The 20,525-nt window shown below is 44.0% G+C and overlaps 1 protein-coding gene across 1 annotated transcript in view; it reads right to left on the bottom strand.

Annotated features, from left to right (window-relative positions):
- The window catches only part of CYP27A1 (cytochrome P450 family 27 subfamily A member 1), a 32,868-nt gene extending 20,256 nt beyond the window's left edge, over positions 1-12,612 (bottom strand). Inside the window, exon 1 of the mRNA XM_025891436.2 lies at positions 11,573-12,612. Within this exon, the coding sequence (XP_025747221.1) occupies positions 11,573-11,836 (264 nt within the window). The 5' untranslated portion in view covers positions 11,837-12,612. The remainder of the gene's footprint in view (positions 1-11,572) is intronic.
- Positions 12,613-20,525: the final 7,913 nt, after the last annotated feature.

Below are 20,525 nucleotides of genomic sequence, written 5' to 3' on the forward strand. Positions count from 1 at the left end.
GTAAGACAAATGAAGGGCTGGGATGAAAAGGTGAAGTGACTGCTAGAAGAAATGGTCACTGGTCACATGGCTATGGAAAGAGGGATACGTCTGGCTTGTGGGAGATCAAGGACCATCCCCTGGTAGTTGGAGGTGCAGGAAGGACCACTAATCTCTCTCTCTCTCAGCATCTATCTACAGACAAGATGGCATCTAATTGACATCTGGCCAATTTAACCCAGACCGCCACCACCCTCAACTTGACCGGCCAAACAGAATCTCAATCTAAAAACTCTTGTAAACTTCCCAAGAGACACTGATTTCAGAAATGGTCAGCCTCCAGTAAAGATAACAGAACAAGATTAACTTTCTGGACACTGATTTGGTCTCTTTAGCTTCATCCTGTTACTGCTGGCCTCTTTTGTTCATTTGTCACGGGCTGCTCTAAACTCTTCAGCACCAGTGGTGATGGGCAATCGTAATGCCCACGACTTCCCAGGCTGGCTGGGTGGGCGGTGCGTGGTCGCTGACACCTCTGGCTACCCTCGGGTACGGGCCCGACTGCTGTATGTACTCCAAACAGGCCCCATCAGCCTCCAGGGAGTAGCGGGTGTGGTGACTCTCATCTGATGTTGCTGAAGACAAACGGCCGATTTGGTATGAGCTCCTATGAGTAGAACTGGACTATTTATCTGGTGGGGTATTCACATCGCTGAGAATTCTCTCTCATATCTTGATATACGAAAGGTCAGGGGAGAATAATGGAACAGCCCCGTACATATCCACGCATGCGATGACTTGAGCCATAGCTTGTGAGTTTTGGCAGAACACTCTGCCATCTTCCTGGAATATGAGAGAATGTTCTATAAGGAGCTGCTATAAGGCTACCTCCCACTCACCTTCCTAATATCCCCTGGGAGGTTGTCATGAAACAGTTCCTCATCACCTCCCAGGTTCTGATGAAGTGCTGGCTTTCTGCCCACCCCCACCCAGACAAGAGCCACAGAATAGAAATCCCCTTGGCTGCCATCTAGAAGGAATGCCTCAGCAACAGGGTATCCTGTAACTCACATTGCACTGATCTGGTGGGAAAAGTTTCAGTGTTGTCCTTTTGAATGTGTGGGACGGGGTTCCCAGGGAGCTGGTACCTTTGCCTATTCTTCCTTTTACTATGTAAGAAATAAAATGTCTAAATCTAAAAGTGGCTTGTTGTATCTTTACTGATTAAATCAGTCAAGCCTTAGCTTTGCCTTTTCCTCTTTGACACTTCATCATTTAAATAAGAGAACTATACTATTAGTTGATCCCAAAGGTACACTGTGGCTAGCCATACGTTAAGATAAATAACTCAAGGCAGGTCATAATGGCCATTACCCAAATTTTAGGCATAGTGCCTAGAATGTACTAATCCGCCTCTAGGTAAGGGATGGTTACCTGGGGTGTGCAGACAGGCTGGGGAGTGGGGGGAAAGCTGCAATTCTATGTAATATGTTGTATATAGACTCATTTTTTGCAGTTGCAAAGGGCTGTAACTTTCAGATTTTTAAAAGGTCGGGGACCTAAACAAAGTTAGGAAACTCAGCTTTGGTATATGATAGAGATTCAGTCCTTAACCAGACTCTGGTCAGGCTCTCCCCAGGCCTCTTCTCAGCTAGGCCTCAGCCGGGGCCGAGAAAGACTTGAACACACCAACATAGTTTCTAACAGCTCAGAGTAGCATCCCTGGGATGACCTTCATCCTTAGGAGAAAGGCCTGCCTGAGAAAACTCAAGGCTGCCAAAAGAATTTCCTGTTTGTTCCCGCCAACACCTAAAAATAAGGCCCCTGTCTCCAGTCTCTGAGGAAATGCAGGAGTCTAACTTTGATAAGCACCGGTTAACAAACCAGATGAGTTTCACATGGACCAACTGCCCCGCTTCCTGCTTTTGTAATTTTTCATTTCCCTGTCTCTGCTCAAGCCCCCACCATCCCGCTTCCCACTCTCTCACTCTCCTTTGAAAATGCCCAGTCACTCCCCCGCAAAACCAGAAGGGAGTTTAATCTCTTTCCCTTCCTGTCACTCATTACTGAATAAAATCTGTTTTCACCACTTTAATGTCCACTGTGCTTATTTTTGACAGTCGTGTGTACCTTGAAAACCCAAAAAGTAATACTGAGCCCCAAAGTGGAAACCACACAAACCTCCATCAACAGATGGGGAAAGAACACATTGTACCATATCCCCACAATGGAATATTAGTCAGCCACGAAGAGGAACAAAGTACTGATATAGGCCACAACGTGGATGAACCTCAAAAATGGCACGCGAAGTGAAAGGAGCCTCTCACAATAGACCACATGTCCAATGAGTCTGTTTGTATGAAATATCCAGAATACGCAAATCCATAAACAGAGAAAATAGATGAGTGGCTGCCAGGGGCTAATGAGGGAATGGGGTCCAGGTGATGCTAAAGAGCACAAGGTTTCCTTCTGGAGCAATGAAAATATTCTAAAATTGGTGTGGTGACGGTTGCACAAGTCTGTGAATCTCTTAAAAGCCATGTAATTGTTCAATGGGGTGGATGATATGGCACGATCTCCATAAAGCTGTTACCAGAGGGGGGGAAAAAAGAACATTAAAATCATCTAAAATCTCCCCTGGGAAAAACAGATACCACATCGCAATATTCTATTTTCCTACTTAATGGCCTGTTCGGTGTACTGACAAGTGGACTCCTCGGGGAGGCTCTCGGCACAGCAAAAAAAAAAACAACCCACGAAAACAGCAAGTAAACAGCGCTGAGGACAAAAGTAAACTCACAAACACCATGTACTGCTTTTCTGGTACCAACAAGCCTGCCCCTAAAAGTTGGCAGCCATCAGTTGGATAAACAGAAGGAGGCAGGTAACTGTAGGCACAGGTCATTCCTTTGCCTACACTGACAGATGTGGCAGAAAGAAGGCCCACTTGGGGTCAAAGGTGAAGAGGAGCCCCGCTGGGACAGTCATGTCTCAGGACTGTCAAAGTGTCATCAGGAATTTAGCCCCAGCCCCCTCCCACAGTGGAATTCACATTTCCAAGGGACAGAAGGTGCTAGATAATTAACAGCATTCCCGGGTGACCCCTGCTCTCAACCTGGCCTTGAATGATCTCCGAGATCAGTGGCTCCATGTGGACTTAGGATGAGCAGGACTACTTGTATTTTTTATTATGAATATTTTAATGTGGATAGTTAAAGAAAATAACATTATAAATACACATGCACCCACCCACCAAAATGAAGAACTGTTACTATTTGTCATATTTGCTTCAAATCTTTTTCAAAAATGAAAACATTAAAAAAAAAAGAAAACACTTTCAAGTCTCCTTATCCTTCCCTTCGCCCTCCCTTTCCAGAACAACCCACTATTCTGAATTTGAAATGTATCCTTTCCGTCAACGTTTATATAATTTTACTACATATATATGGATCCAATGACAGCCTATAGTATTTTTGTGTGGTTTTTTAATTTACAGAAATAGTATTCTACTATACCTATCATTGCCTACATGCCGGGCTGGTCTCAGGCGGGCAGAACGAGAGTATTCCAAGAACAAGGAACGTGCAATCAGCAGCAGATACAGAACTGGAAAGAGGATGTAGCACAGAGGTGGAAATCGAAAGTAAGGACCCGGAGCCAAACAAGGGTGCAAGAGGAAGGGCCATCAGAGGACCTCAAAATATTACGTTAGACCAGGAAGCACATGCACTTATCCCCTGCTTTCCATTCTGTGGCTGCTGCTGTTGTTTTTATTGTAATAGGTAATTTCACTGTAATAGAGAAAACCTGGTGGAGGTCCAGAGCAGTCCCACATTGAAGGTAAGACCTCCTCCTAACTGGTCTCCAACGCCAAGACCCCACACAGAGGCAACCATCATTACCAAGTTCTGGTGCGTCCTCCCAGAGAGATTTTATGCACCTACCAAATATATACATGCATATATATACAGTTTTGTGCCTTACTTTCTTCCCATCTCTTAGCAGGCAATTCATAGTAATACACATAGAGCTGTGGGCTGTTTTAGCGGTTGCATAAAATTTCATCGTATGAAGATGCTATAATCAAATAGTCCCTTACTGGGACATGCATGTCATTCTAATCTTTCCCAATGAGAAATATTGCTACCTTGAGTATTTGGTATTCTCTTTGACCAGAGAATTGTACCTGTAAGATAAAAATTCCACAGTGCAGTTGCTAAGTTGGTATGATTCACACTTTTGATCTTAATACCTGGTTTCAAATTGCCCACTCCTGAGGCTTAAAAGCCACCCACCCAATTTGGCCATAGTCTCAAGGACAACCTATCATGTCTGCCAGATGAGACTGAGAGCCAAATAAATGTAACTAGAGGATAATCTCTGAAAGCCTGGATGGTAACAGGAGTCCTGGGGCAGAAAATCTACTAATCAATGGTATTAGCCAAACTGAAGAAAGAATATGTTAACAGAATGGGAGTGGCCATTACAAAACCCAGAAGAGGGGAGCCAAGCAGCAAGAATTTGGCGGCATTCATCTCTCAAGAGAGATACTTAATCTAATGGATAGGCACAAGAGAGGCACATTCAACCAGGTTTCCCCAAAGCCTAGATGAAATTTCCTTCCATATGATTCTACTCCTTTCATTCTGGGGTCTCTGCACACCAAGCAATCCACTAATGTAATGACTATTTTCTCTCTCTAGGTACCTGGATCCTAGGAAGAGGATGTGGTGGATTAAAGATGGCCACAGATTCGTTGACTCCCTTCCCATTAAGAGGTGAGGTCTACGTCTTTTCCTCTAGAATCTGGGTGGGCTCTGTAACTGCTTTGATGGGTAGAATACAGTCAAAATGATGCTGTGCCAGTTTTCAGGCCCAGGCCTTAAGAAACTGGCAACATCCATTTTCTAGCCCTTGGAAATTCACTTTGGGGGAAGCCAGTACCCTGTAAGAACTCTGACTATCCAGAGACCACCATGCTGTGAGGAAGCCCAAGCTAGCCACATGGGGGGGGGAGAGAGAGAGAGAGAGAATGATTCAGCTGATGTGGCCAAACCAGCCCAGGGACCAAACATGCAATTGAAGAAACTATCTTGGAAATTCCAGGCCTAGGAGTTGTGACATGGGGAAAAACTAAGGAAGCCAGCCCAAAACCAGGCCTGAGGCCCGGAAATACACCCCACTCAAGCCATCCCAACCATCACTAGTCATTCAAACTGAAGCCCACTACACTGTGAAGCTGAGATAAGTCAATTCTGATGTGTACTGCTCAAATTCCTGACCCACAAAATCAGGAGTGTAACAAAATATTGGTTTAAGCCATTATGTTTTGGAGTAGGTTGTTACACAGAAATAGATAACTAGAATACAGGGTTTCTATGTGATGGAGTATTAGGATCCCCAAGAGGGCTGGCTTCTCCAGTAAATAAACACGTGGGCACTCCAGTCCACTATCTGTTTCTGTGGGTTTGGCCAATGTTGGTCAGTCTCTAATAGTCTGCCCATGCTGAATTTGCTGATGAAATTTAGTTTCTGAACTCAAAAAGCTGAGACCTGAAGGGTCAGGCTTACTCCATCTGCCCATCGCCCTCACTGTCTCTTCTTTACTCCATCTAACATCACATAACCCAGACCCAAGAGCTGAGGAGAGACTCACAAAGTTTGCCACCAGATGTAGCCACTGCTCGGTATCCGTCACAGTCCTTTGGCTGTTACATGAAATTTATTATTTTAGAGAGAAAGAGAGAGAATCTCAAGCAGGCTCCACGCCCAGCACAGAGCCCAACATGGGGCTCCATCTCACGACCCTGACATCATGACCTCAGCTAAATTTAAGAGGTGGACGCTTAACCGACTGAGCCACCCAGACGCCCCTGAAATTTATTTTTTATTAAACATTACTGAGAACATTCCCTGTACCCAGGCCTGTCTCCGGCACTGGGAGACAAAGAGGTGGGAAAGACATAGGCCCAGCCCTCAGAACTTATCAGCCCAGCCTCTAAGCCATATAAACAGGTGATGATATAAAACATGGGCACCTGAATATATAAAACAAGTATTAACAGGCCTAAAAGGAGAAATAGGCAGTGATACAATAATAGTAGGGGAATTTGATACCCCACTGGACCGACCACCAAGACAGAAAATCAGTAAGGAAACATGGGCCTTAAATGACACAACAGACTAGACGGATTTAACAGACATATACCAAACATTCCATTCAAACACAAGAGAATCCACATTCTTCTCAAGTGCACAAGGAACATTCTCCAGGAGAGATCACATGATAGGCCACAAAACAAGTCTTAACAAATTTAAGAAGATTAAAATCTTATCAAGCATCTTTTGTCACCACAAGGGTATGAATCTAGAAATCAATTACCAAAAAAAACACAAAAACCCAAACACACCCAACACCCTGGAGAATTCACGAAAATGTGGAGATTAAACAACAGGCTACTGAATAACCAAGAAGAAACCAAAAGAGAAAAAAAATACCTAAGGACAAATGAAAATAGAAATACAGGGGCGCCGGGGCTCAGTTGGTTGGGCATCTGCCTTCAGCTCGGGTGGTGATCTCAGGGTCCTGGGATCGAGTCCCACATCGGGCTCCCTGCTCAGAGGGGAGTCTGCTTCTCCCTCTGCTGCTGCCCCTCCCCCATGCTCATGCTCATGCTCTCTCTCTCTCTCTCTCTCTCTCTCTCTCTCTCAAGTAAATAAATAAAAATCTTAAAAATTAAAAAAAAATAAAAAGGAAAAAAATGAGGGACGCCTGGGTGGCTCAGTCGGTTGAGCGTCTGCCTTTGGCTTGGGTCATGATCTCGGGGTCCTGGGATCGAGTTCTGCATCAAGTTTCCTGCTCGGCGGGAAGCCTGCTTCTCCCTCTGCTTGTCATTCCCCCTGCTTGTGTTTACTCTTTCTCTCTCTCTGACAAATAAATAAAACCTTTAAAAAAAAAAAAAAAGAAAGAAAGAAAATGGAATTACAGCACCCTAAACCTTAAAAGAGGAGGAGGCGCCTGGGAAAAGGAGGCTGGGGCCTCCGACATCCCTGTGAAGAGTTAAAAGCTGATTGCCCAGGCCCTGTGGAGATTCCCGAGCAGGGGAACCAAACATGCTTTAAGGGACACGGACAGGGCAGTGGTGCATGCATAAATTATAGGGGCAGACTGTGCAGCACAGGAGACTGAGCAGGAGGGGGCGCCCGGGCACCCTTCCTTCCCACAGTCCCCATGGGGCTGCTCATGCTGCCGGCTGAGCCACAGCCAAGGAGGAGGCTGACCTGGCGCTGGAGCTGCCGGAGCTGGACATGACACCCTCGAGCAAAGCCTGCCAGGTTCAGAAGGTCACAGATCATCTGGCCTTTGATCTGGCCTTTGATGCTGATGTCCAGCGGAGAATGGAATGCAGGCTTCAGGGAAAGGAGGGAAAGAGTGGTGAAAGCCAGAATTTATGGGATACAGCAAAAGCAATTCTAAGAGAGAAGTTCGTGGTGATAGATGCCTACATCAAGAAACAAGAAAGATCTCAAATAAACAACCTAACTTTACACCTCGAGGAACTAGAAAAAGAACAACAAACTAACCCCAAAGTTAGTAGAAGGAAGAAAATAACAAAGATCAGGATGGCAATAAATAAAAGAGAGACTAAAAAGACAATAGAAAATATCAGTGAAAACCATCTGCCTCACAAATGGGCAGAAGATCCGAGTAGACATTTTTCCAAAGAAGACATACAGATGGCCAACCGGTACATGAAAAGACCCTCAACATCACTCATCATCAGGGAAATGCAAATCAAAACCACAATGAGACAGCATCTCACACCTGTTAGAATGAACCTCAAAAGGACGAGGGATGACAAGTGTTGGCAAGGACGTGGAGAAAAGGGAACCCTTGCGCCCCGTTGGTGGGAATGCAAACTGGTACAGCCCTTGTGGAAGAGTATGGAGGTTCCTCAAAAAATCAACAATAGAACTACCCTGTAATCCAGCAATTTCACTCTGGGTATTTATCTAAAGAAAACAGAAAATACTAACCCAAAAGATCTATGCACCCCATGTTCATGGCAGCATTATTTACAAGAGCCAAGACCCAGAAGTGATCTACGTGTTCGTTGATGGATGAATTGATACAGAAATTGTGGTATATATACAATGGAATATTATTCAGCCACACAAGAGAAGGTCAAATTGACATGTATGACAATATGGATGGACCTTCAGAGCATTATGCTAAGTGAAATAAGTCAGAGAAAGACAAATACTGACTGATCTCTCTTCCATGTGGAATCTAAAAACAAAACAAACAAAACCGAATTCATAGATACACAGAACAGACTGGTGTCTGGCAGGTGGGAGGGGGGTAAGATGGATGAAGGGGGTCAAAAGATACAAATTTCCGGATACAAGGTAAATAAATCCGGGGGATGTAATGTTCAGCCTGGTGACTATAATTATTAATACAGTATTGTATATTTGAACGTTTCTAAGAGAGTAGATCTTAGAGTTCTCATCACAGGAAAAAATATGTGTAACTATAAAAAAAAGATAGAGAGAGAGAACCATGTGTATGAAATGACACTTACATGCATAGGGCATTGTGGGGCACACGAGGGGTCGCCAACCGAGGCAGTCCACAATAAGAACTATGGAATATGTAACTGGTCTCCTCATTCTCTGGGCCGACCAATTTGATATAAATCTACATATAAAATTAATATACGTTCACATTTCATTTTTCTAGCACTCTTGGTATTATTTTAGTTAAAGAAAAGGGAACTGCATTTATGGACTAGCACGATTTTCACATGTTCCAATCCCCACTCCACCCCTTAAGTCCTACAATGCTTCCCTGAGCTGATTTTATTATTTTTGTGTGTGATGCACAGTTTTTGACAACTGAGGGTCCAGGGGATATTGTGGTCAGCTGCCCTTCTATCAACTCCAGTCCTCTGCCTTTTGTGCAGTACTCATGTGGTTTAGGTGGAAGGGACCCCAATCCCAGCTTTAGGGCTGAGCCTGCATGTGTCTAAGCTAATTAGAGTATGTCTCTGGCCACTATGATGGGTTCAGACACAGGCAATTAACCCAGGTCAGTCAACCAACTTCTGCAAGACAGCAGACCCGAGAGAACTGCAGAAAAACAAAACTGTAGCTTTGATGATCTCATGAATCTCCAGAGCAAACCATATAGCTGAAGGGCATCCAACTATTACACTTTTTGGTTATAGGAGCCAATAAAGCTACCTGAAGCCAGTGTGAGTGGCAACCAAATAAATTTGAACTGATACAAAGTGGGTCACTGAAATGTATCCTCCTCCTCAATAGGGGTATTAACTGGGTTTTATAGATGTGCAGCCCTCCACTCTTTATTAACTCATACCAGCCACACGTAGTGGGAAGGGCTAATGTATTTTCCATCAATGCCCTGGGAAGATTCATGCGACTCCAGATCTCTGGGAGACAGGGGCTGGAGCCAGGAGGCTCTCTTAGATCCTAGCCCTGGCTGCTCTAAAAGGCTATACATGCCTGGGGCTCTTGGGCGGCTCAGTCAGTTAAGCAGACGATTTACTTACAGGAATCCATCTCAAAGAAAGAGTAAAAGGGGCACCTGGGTGGCTCAGACGGTTAAGCGTCCGACTCTTGATTTCAGCTCAGGTCATGATCTCAGGGTTGTGAGATCAAGCCCCATGTTGGGCTCCATGCTCAGCATGGAGTCTGCTTGAGATTCTCTCTCTCCCTCTCTCTCAAATAAAATAAAATAAAATAAAATAACATTAAAATAAAATAAAATATTACACATTCCTGGCTTTCTCCTGCTTCTTCCTCCACCTCCTAGGATGGTCTAGAATTTCTTTGGTAGTTACTGCTCCAGAGATAATCCTGAGCAAAACCTTCCAGTAAACTCTCCCTAAGAAGTGATGAGAAATCCTTAGTCATCACCCTTGGGGCATTCACTGGGCCTCTCATATTTCCAGAGGTTAAATCAAGTAGGAAAAGTTTACAGGATTCTGGTTTCTTGGCTTACTTGGTTTCCTGCGCCTGGAAGGAATGATTTGTTAACCATCTCTGAGTGCCTTGGGAGCTGTCCACCAAGTCTTGGAAACAGGAGCTAACAAAGAAGGCCCCGGGAGAGAGCAGGAGCCCGGGTGGGTGCAGAGGATGCACGTGCACAGACACTGGTCAGTTTAGTGCTTCAAAGCCTCAGAGTCATTTTCCCCCCTCATCCTCAACTCCTGGTCCAGCTTTGTCTGGAGGGTGGTTTGGATACACCACGCCCGAGCCTTTGTCCCGAGGCCCTCTCTACCTCTCCTGTCTAGTCCATCCTACTGCACACATCATAACCTGAACAGTGTCCCTTGGAGGCCATCTGGCCCCCAGGCCCGCTCAAGAGCCCATCGAAGACCCTCAGAGGAACCCGGGCCCTCAGTCTGACCTTCGAGGCCCTCGTCAAAAGGCCTGTCGTATCCCCAGTGCCCACAGCTCCTCTGAGTTTTTGACTACTGGCCAGCACACAGCTACATGGTAACCAGCCTGCTCGCCAGCCCAGCAGGTGAGCTTGCCCGTTCCTCTTGCCAATCACTGTGAACCACACATGTGGAGGGCAAATGAATCAAAGGTCCTACTCCGCCCCCAACGCTGGACAGGCTTCTCCTCGCAGGGCACTCAAGTTCTCTTTCTGAAATGAGCTGTTTATTGACTTGTTCATACCCTTGTCCTCCTCCTTCCCCCAAAGGAGCATATAAACCCTGGGATGTAAGCTTCCAACTGAGCATATAAACTATGAGGGCATTGGCCGCCTCTCAATGAATCCCAGCACTTGGAAAAATGCCCGGGGGAAGAGTGGATGGGTTTATACTTTGTAATAGTCATGAGGAAGACAGATCCCAGATGAATCTCTTCAGCTCATTTCCTAAAACCTCTCCACCTTAACCCACGTTGGGTTTTCCAGTTTCCATCCATTCACAGTGGGATATCCACCCATCCCTGCCTCAGTGTTCCACTGAATAAACTCTTCTTACTGGACACTGATTCCTTAGTAACAACAACAAAAAAAATGTACCTTTTCCTAAACGTCTACGATTTTGCTTTCACTCCCTGAGAAGTGACATTTTTCTCCCTATGGAAAAATCTATCGTGCAAATTGCCAGATGTCTGTAATCCTACCCGAAGCCATTTCCTTTGGAAGAAGTCTACGGTAGCCAACATCATCTCAGAATTAAATAGTGGTTCTACCACATCTGGCAACTTAGACACTTGCATCTGCCATTCTGTTACCAAGACAGTTCCTGCCTCTCGCAACCTCTGTTCATTTGGGAACCTGGCTCCCAAGTCACCTCTTCCCTGGTGCCCTACCAACTCCTGGACCTATTCATTTCAGTTCAAAGGCTTCTGTCTACCCTTTACACATAATCCCTACAGATGTCCAGTCTAGGACCATAGCTCCCGTCGGTCCTGAGCTAAATTCTCGTGTCCTTCACTTTTTTGTCCAACATCTCTCCAACTCCAGCTTCTCTGTCCCGATGCTCAATCCCGCGCACCCTGGCCGCGAGCTCCGCCCCCCTCCCCCCCCACCCCCGCCCCCCTCGGTTACCTGGAGCTTGTGTAACTGCAGAACGTAGCCTTGCACTAACAGCTGGAAGAAGAAGCGCAGTTGCCCGGGCCCTGGAAGCTCCTCCAGGGTCCGCAGTCTCCGGTCGCCAGGCCCGTTTCCAGGAGTCTCGGCGGTAACCCGGACAGCGGCGGGGATCGCGGCCTTGGCTCTGGCCCCGTGCGGGCAGAGGCCAGGGAGGGCCACCCGCGTACCCAGCAGCGCCCACCGCAGCCTCGCGCCCCGCAGCGCAGCCAGGGGATCCATGGCCCGCGCCGCCGCGCCTTTGGACCGCGAGTGAAGAGCGCCTGGAACCCGCTCAGAGATCTATCCGGAGGGGCGGGTTCAAGGGCGCCAACGGCCGGGGGTGGGCCGGGCGAAGGCCGGCTAGGCCCCTTACTGCTCACTTTTCCTCGCGGTCCTCGGTCTCTCCCCGACGGGACCTCACGAACACACAGAAGCCACCTCCTCCAGCCGTAAGCCTGCGGCCCGGGGGAGGCGCCGGCCAACACCACTGCAGAGGTTGCACCCCGGGATTTACCGATATCTCCAGAGCGCCGATCGCGGCCCCCTCTTCCGCGACTCCCCACCCTGCACTTCCGCGGACTCTCAAGGAGAACTTGAAGTTCTTTGGTCTGACATTTCATTCGCAGTACAGCAAAGTACTCGGAAGCTCCGGGCACTTCCAAGGCCAGGAAGCCCCAGCCAGGGAGCCGGGCCCTCGCCTGACCTACAGGTTCGCCACGGCAGAGCGCCCTGGCGCCAGTGTTCCTCCCTTCCCCGAGAGCAGGAACCGGCTGCTGAGATTTAACTGGCCGCCGGCTTTTCCTAATGCGCACCACCCCCAAAGCAAAGCAAAAAAAAAAAAAAAAAAAAAAAAAAAAAAGAATAAGCAAACAAGCAGAGCACAGCAAAGAAAAGAAAACTGGCCCGTGTCCAAGGTCATCTGATTCCTGGAGGGTGAAAGCCAAACAGACAAACAAATTTACATATTAAAGGTTTTTTAATGCAATTCTATTCTCTCCACACTCCTTAGGGTTTTCCAAACCGTAGGTTGAGCCCGGATTTAGGGACTGTGACCAGAATTATTTTTTTAATAAGATGGAAAAGAATAAAATAGTACAGAAAATACTGCCAAGAAGAAAGAGTAGTGTTTCATGAATCCTTTGTCTCCTATATATTCAAAGTACATTGAAAAGTTATTTCTATTTCAAAAAGTTAAAAGCAGGATGGTAAATCTTGTTCTAAGAACATTGGAAGAATTGGTTATTTACAAACAGCCAGAGGGAGAAAGGGCATTTTGGGTTCAAAGGGGCAACAATTAGAGGGTCAGTTAATGTGGCGTAGGTGTGGACTTATGTTTGGATTTATCCCGTTTGGGGCCATAGGGTTTCTTAAATCTGTGACTGAAAATCTTTCGTCACTTTGGGAGCTTTTCAGACATGATCTGTTCAAACATTTCTTCAATCCCATTCCTTTGTCTCCACCCCCCCTTCTAAAACTTCAGATTATACCTATTCTAGGCCTTCTGACCCATCCTTCCTGCCTCTTAGCCTCTCTCCTGCATTTTTTTAACTTTTGTGTTTTTAGGCAGGCCCCACACCCAGGGTGGAGCCCAAGTGGGGCTTGAACTCAGGACCCTGAGATCAAGACCTGAGCTGAGCTCCAGAGTTGGTCGCTTAATTGACTGAGCCATCCAGGTGTCCCTCTTCTGCACTTCTTAAAAATTGTCTTGTCTCTTCTAGCTCCTTAATCCTCAATTCAGCTGTGTCTAACCTGCTGTTAAATCTTAATTTCAGCTATTGTATTTTTCAGTTTTTAATTTTGAATAGTTTTTTTTTAAATCTATGTCCTTTTTTATATTTCTAGTTTTATGTCCAAATTCTTAGTTTTATCTTTTATTATTCCCTTATATTTTGTAAAAATAGTTGTTTTAAGAATTATGACTAATAACTCCAATATCTGGGTTCTACATGAAACGGTTTCTAATGTTCATTGTTTCTAGTGGTTTTTGTTCATGTTGCCGTATTTCTTCCTGGGCCTGGTTGCTTTTGATTGTGTGCCAGAGAAATGCATTCTTTAAGTTTCTGGTGGAGCTCATTAAGGTTTAGGATGATTTCATTTTCCTCAGGCAAGATTTACTTTTGTTTCTCACCGTTGCCTGAAGGCACAAGCAAACCAGGATCAGCCTAGTTCAATTTCAGGACTGAGATTCTTTGAAGCCAAGCTGCAATCCTTTAGAAAGCCAGTCTAGTCCAGTCCTTAACCCTTTGGGATCCCTACCTAAAGTTGGGTATAAGAGATCATGGATTCCAACGTTTCTTCACCCAGCCCTGTGAGGCTAAACCACTCAGCTTCCTCTAATGAAAATGGGGGGGGGGGGCGGTGCCTGGGTGGCTCAGTCAGTTAAGCATCTGCCTTTGGCTCAGGTTGTGATCCCAGGCTGCTGGGATCGAGTCCCGTGTTGGGCTCCCTACTCAGTGGGGAGTCTCCTTTCCCCCCCTGCTCGTGATCTCTCTTTCTCTCTCTCTCTCGGATAAATAAATAAAATATTTAAAAGAGGGCGCCTGAGTGACTCAGTTGGTTAAGCGACTGCCTTCGGCTCAGGTCATGATCTTGGAGTCCCGGGATCCAGTCCCACATCGGGCTCCCTGCTCAGCAGAGAGTCTGCTTCTCCTTCTCACCCTCCTCCCTCTCATGCTCTCTGTCTCTCATTCTCTCTCTCAAATAAATAAATAAACTCTTTAAAAAAATTTAAAAAATAAAATATTTAAAAGAAAAAAAGCTTAAGAAAAGAAAATGGGAAATACCACTAATAGAAAAGTGGTACATAATGCCTAACTTACCTCTGGGTTTCCATCTTCTGGTTCTATTGTCTTATTACCTTGCGTGTTCGCTGATGCTGATGCTTCAAGTAAATGCTTGACATATTTGTAGTCATGTAGCTTTTCTAGCTATCCTTAGAAAGAAAGTCCAGTATTAACAGTAGAAATCTGATGTAGGCTTTTATCTTTATTCTCCCCCACCCCCCGCACACCAGATTCATTTTCTTACCTTTTTAAAAAACTGCTTAGTAAAATTTTCGAATTTCCCGATAAATGCTTTTAATGCTATACATTTTCACATGTTACTGTGTTGGCCATTCCAACAAGATTCACTAAACATTCTCCCTTATTGTCATTCATGTCCCAATAGTTTGTAATTTCCATTTTGATTTTCTTTTTAATCTAAGAGTCATACAGAAAGGTGATTTTATTTTCTTGCAAATAGTTGCAGTTTTGTTTTTTGTTTTGAAAGGTTCCATTCTTTTGTTATTAAATTATAGTTATTACATTGTGGTCAGATTGTATATGGTCTTTTTAGAATTATCAAAATGTTTTTATAGTCTCATAATTGTTTCTTTTTCTGAACATTCCATGTGTCTTTTTTAAATATGTATTCTCTGTTTATTAACTTAATTTTGTTATTTAGATCCTCTATAACCTTACTTACTTTTGTCTACTTGATTTGTTAACTTCTGAGAGATACATTTTAGTATCCCCAAAATATTATGTATTTGTGGATTCATCAAATTTTCTTGCATTTCAGGACACCTGGGTGGCTCAGTCAGTTAAGTGTCTGCCTTTGGCTCAGGTCCTGATCCCAGGATCCTGGGATCCTTACTCAGCTCCTTACTCAGCGGGAAGCCTGCTTCTCCCTCTGCCTGTCGCTCCCCCTGCTTGTGCTCTCTCTTACAAATAAATAAAATCTTTAAAAAAAAAGCTGTATTAAAAAAATTTTTCTCTTGTATTTCCAACAGTTTTTGTTTTATATTTTGAAATCTGTTGTTAGATTCATAAAGGCTCATGACTATTATATATTCTTGATGAACAGCACCTCTCATAAATCTAAAATATTAAATTGCTTTGGTTTTAATATTGTTACTCCTACTTTATTTTTTATTCATGTGTTTGATATATCTTTATTCATCCCTCTATTTCCAGTTATTTTGATTTAGAAGTATCTCTCATAAATACCATGTAGCTGGATTTTTTCTTAACCAGCAAGCGAATCTTTAAATAGCAAAAATTATTTTTGTAATTTGAATGAACGCTTAAAACTAAATACGTGAAATTGAATAAAATTAAGACATAATAAATGGATACCTTAGAGGAAATATAAATGGCCTTAAACATATACAAAAATGTTCAACTTCACTTGCAATGAAAGAAAGAGAAATCAAAACTACATAAGAAACCATTTTTCACCTATGAGGTTGACAGGGATCAAAAGCTTGATATCATTATGTAGTTGAAGGTATAGGGAAACAAACTCTTAATCATGGTTCAAAGGAATACAAATTACTACAGAGCATTCACAATTTAAATTGCACTTACCTTATGAGCCAGTAATCCTAAGTGCAGGGATTTCTTCTACAAATTCTTGCACATTTGCAAAATCACAAATATGGGGCGATATTTATTTTTTTTTAAGATTTTATTTATTTATTTGACAGAGAGAGAGAGAGACAGCAAGAGAGGGAACAGAAGCAGGGGGAGTGGGAAAGAGAGAAGCAGGCTTCCTGCCCAGCAGGGAGCCTGATTCGGGGCTCGATCCCAGGACCCTGAGATCATGACCTGAGCTGAAGGCAGTTGCTTAACCAACTGAGCCACCGAGGCCCCACGGAGGGATATTTATTACAGCATTGTTTGAACAGATAAAATATGAGAAACAACATAAGTGCTCATCAGTAGGGGACTAATGAGGTAAATGATGGTTAACCATCATTCAATGACTGAAATCATTTGCATTTGCATATTGTTGAAAACAATGATACAGCTCTATCGATAATACTGATATACAACAATTTCTAAGATCTATTTTTTTAAGTAAAAAGAGTAAGACGCAAACCAGTGTTATGGTAGCTACGCTATAATTTATTTTATTTTATTTTTTTAAAGATTTTATTTATCTATTCATGAGAGACAGAGAGAGAGAGAGAGAGAGGCAGAGGGAGAAGCAGACTCCCAAGGAACAGGGAGCCCGATGTGGGACTCGATCCCAGGACCCTGGGATCATGACCTGAGCCGAAGGCAGACGCTTAACCACCTGAGCCACCCAGGTGCCCTGTAGCTATGCTATAATTAAGCCAACATTTGCACACGCGTAAACTGTCTCTGGAAGGATATACTAGATATTACGATTTGTAATATTATCTGCCTCAGGAACAAAGGTAGCAGGCACACAACTCCCCAGCACACTCTCTTGGACTCTTTGAGTTATGTAATATGTACATGTAATATCTAGTTTTTTCAAGTGGCTTATTCAAAAGTCACATAGCAAGGACGTTTTCTTTTGACCTTTCTGAAAACTTGTTTCCCAGAGTGATGCCTGGCTATCTATTATCCTGGTCACTTTGGTCCTCACTAGAGTCAAAACTTTAGTGAAAGCAATAATAATGTATTAAAATAATCAAAGCCATATATATATGGCACCTTCTTTTTTCTTTCTTTCCTTCTTCTTTGTTTTCTTTTTTTTTCTATTTTCAGTAGGGGGGATATCTAGAAAGATGTATGTTGGGGAAAATGTATAATTGAAGATATCCATGAATTAAGTACAAGGACAAATAGTGTGAATACAAATTGGCTGTAGGGGCATCTGGATGACTGTCAGTTCCATATCTGACTCCTGATTTCAGTTCAGGTCATGATCTCAGGGCTTGGAGCCTGTTTAAGATTCTCTCTCTCCCTCTCCTTCTGCCGTCCCCCCGTAAGAAAATTTGAGATCTGAGAATAGGTAAAAACTGGCCTGATTCTTCTAATTAACTCATACATTTTTTGTGATTTTGAAAACTAAAATAAACAGAAACTTTCCAAACCCCCTGAAAGTAGTGAATTTATGTTTGCACTGCTTGCCAAGGAATTAAATTGTACAGCAACAAAATATCCCCAAGGTAAAAATCACCCATAATCTCACCACATGAAAAATCAATAAAAGACCCCTGCTCTGCTTCCTCAGTTATATTCCCTCAGAATGAAACACTGTGCAGAGTTTAGTGCATATTCTTCCAGACCTTAATCTGTATTTACAAAACTTTTTTCACCTACAGGTAAAAGAGTCATACTGATACTTCAATGTGAAGTCCTTTAAATATTATAAAGGCTCAGGGTTTCTAAAAATATATTCTTATTGACCATTTCTATTTCTCTATGAAGTCCTTCATTATATCCTTTGATCTTTTTCCTGTCGAGTTTTTTTTTTTTTTTTTTTTTTTTGGTCTTATCAGTGTGTTGGTGTTCTTTTCCTATTTAGGGAGATTAACCTTTGTCTGTTATATATTACAAGTATTTTCTTCTGGTCATCTGTTCCCTATATCTTGGTTGCATTTAAAGTATCTTTTGTTCATTTCTGTGTAGTCCAGCCTGGCATTTTTTTCCTTTTATGACCTCTTGGTTTCATATCTTGCTTGGGACTACCCCAACACTGTTAGCAGAAAAAACTTTCATAGGGGCACCTGGGTGGCTCAGTTGTTAAGCATCTGCCTTTGGCTCAGGTCATGATCCCAGGGTCCTAGGATTGAGCCCCGCATTGGGCTCCCTGCTTCTCCTTCTCCCGTTCCCCCTGCTTGCGTTCCCTCTCTCGCTATGTCTCTCTCTGTCAAATAAATAAAGAAAAAAATCTTAAAAAAAAGAATAAAGAAAAAATCTTTAAAAAAAGAAAGAAAAAACTTTCATATATTTTACCTTATATTTGATAGTTTTGTTTTTTATATGCTATATATTTTTTTCACGAGTAATCCAATCCATCTGGAATGAATTTTTGTTTCTGGTGTGACCTAGGGTGTTAACGTATCTACATCATTAAATTAAATAACATCTAATTATTCCAACATGATTTATTATATAATAGCTCGGGAGTTTGCTGAGTACCCCCATCTCCCATCTGGGAGCAGGATTCTTTAACTTATAAGACTTAGCAGATTTGATCTTCCATTTCACTGCAGAACATTGCTTTGGTGCCGTGTAGCTTTTTTTTCTTTTTTTGATTTTATTTATTTATTTGTCAGAGAGAGAGACAGAGCACAAGCAGAAGTGGCAGGCAGAAGGAGAAGCAGGCTCCCTGCTGAGCGGGGAGCCCGATGCGGGACTTGATCTCAGAACCCTGGGATCATGATCTGAGCCGAAGGCAGCTGTTTAACCAACTGAGCCACCCAGGTGTCCCGGTGCCGGGTAGCTTTCAGGATTATCCTTTGATATTACAATGACCACCCGCAGCTTAGGGTTACAGTTCACCCGAGGGTGACCCTCTGTCTTCACTGAGGACCAGGAGGAGATGGGAAGGAACATACCCTTCCACGTCATGCCACTCTGCCTCTTTAGTGTTCACAAGACCAACAGAGCAGACAACCTATGATCCTTTAGCAAAAAAGACATTTCCAGAAGGGAACCGCTACATAGGAGAATCACACATTCTCCCTCAAGTTGCCCAAGGGTGGGCAGCTGGTGCCCTAGACCTTCATGACTCCGTGCTTCAGATGCTTCTCGAACAACTTCCTAACTGGCTTCTCCAGAACTTGGTTTGTTCCTGGTCCCTCTTGCATTCTCTTCTTCAAGTCTCGAAGTAGAGAAACTCTACTTCCCTTCCTTGAGAAAACCCCACTTCTTTCCCAAGGAACCTGGATTCTTTTCTTCAGATTAAGGTTCTGAGTCTTAGTTTGATAGTTTCATTCAACCCTGAGTTTCAGCCAGTGGCCCCACAGGCGCAGGGGGGTGGGCACCCAGCTCCCAGGAGATGGTGAAGGAAGACCCTCCGGTTCCTGTTGTATTCACAGCATTCCCGCCCGTGAGCTTGGCGGCTGGGCAGTTGGCATCGTTCCTCTACTGGCTGACCTCTAAAAGCGAGCATCTCACCCGAGACAAATTACTTTTCTTCCCCTTAAAGACGGTTTAGTCTAAACCGTATCGAAGCTAGAGCATTTCCTCTTAAAATTAATAGAATCAGTGAGTGTCCATTATTTTGCTGAAGAACAAACAAAGCAGCTGGTTTCTCCCCTGCCTTTCTTGGGGCCCAGGGGAACTGCCGACATCACAGAAGCTCTAGGCTAGTGCTTAAGGGCTGCACTCTCAGGCACCCAGAGGAAAGCACCTGCCTTAAACTCCTCAAGTCAACAATGGTCCTCTCATCGGGGCTGGGACAGCATGGCCCATTCTTCCACACAGTGCTTCCCCATAGGTTTGAAATATCACATACATTTTCTTCTTCAGTTCGAACATGAATTTGGATCTACGTCTATACTCTCCAGCCCAGGTGCCAAAAACCCTAATGGCTTTAGGTGAAGCAGACCAGGCTGGAGAGCAGAGCAGGGGAGTGCTGGGAATTGGGACAGCTACCACCCAACCCCAGCCAAGCATTGCCATGCAGGAATGCAGGCCCCATGTGGCTGGAGCTTTAGATTTTAGGCAAGAAGCCAAAACATCAGAATTTTTATGAGAAAACCCCCTACAGCCTTAATAAACAAATTAATCAGTCCAAACAAAATCTGTGTGTGCCAGTTTTCACTCCCTGCTTTATGTCCCACTCTTCTCTCGACCTGTTCCTGGGCCAGTGGAGTCTCCTTTGAAATACTGCTTGTTACAGACTGATGTGTCTGCCCCTTAAAACTGTTTGTGGAAGTCCTAACCCCCAGTACCTCAGAATGTGACTATATTTGGAAATCGGGCCTTTAAAGAGGTGATTAAGGTTCAGTGAGGTTGAATGGGCCCTAAACTAATACATTTGACATCCTTATAAGGGGATTTGGACCCAGACACACACAGAGGAGTCCAGGTGAAGGCACCTGAGGAGGACGTCTACAAGCCAAGGAGGGAGATCATAGGGAAAAAAATCCACCCCTGCCAACACCTTGATCTCAGACTTCTGGCCTCCAGAAGAACTGAAAGAATAAATGTCTGCTCTTTAAGCCGCCCAGTCTGTGGTG

Source organism: Callorhinus ursinus, unplaced genomic scaffold, assembly GCF_003265705.2.
Source record: "Callorhinus ursinus isolate GAN/ISIS: 27379988/994484 unplaced genomic scaffold, GSC_fseal_2.0 scaffold2, whole genome shotgun sequence".
NCBI lineage: Eukaryota > Metazoa > Chordata > Mammalia > Carnivora > Otariidae > Callorhinus > Callorhinus ursinus.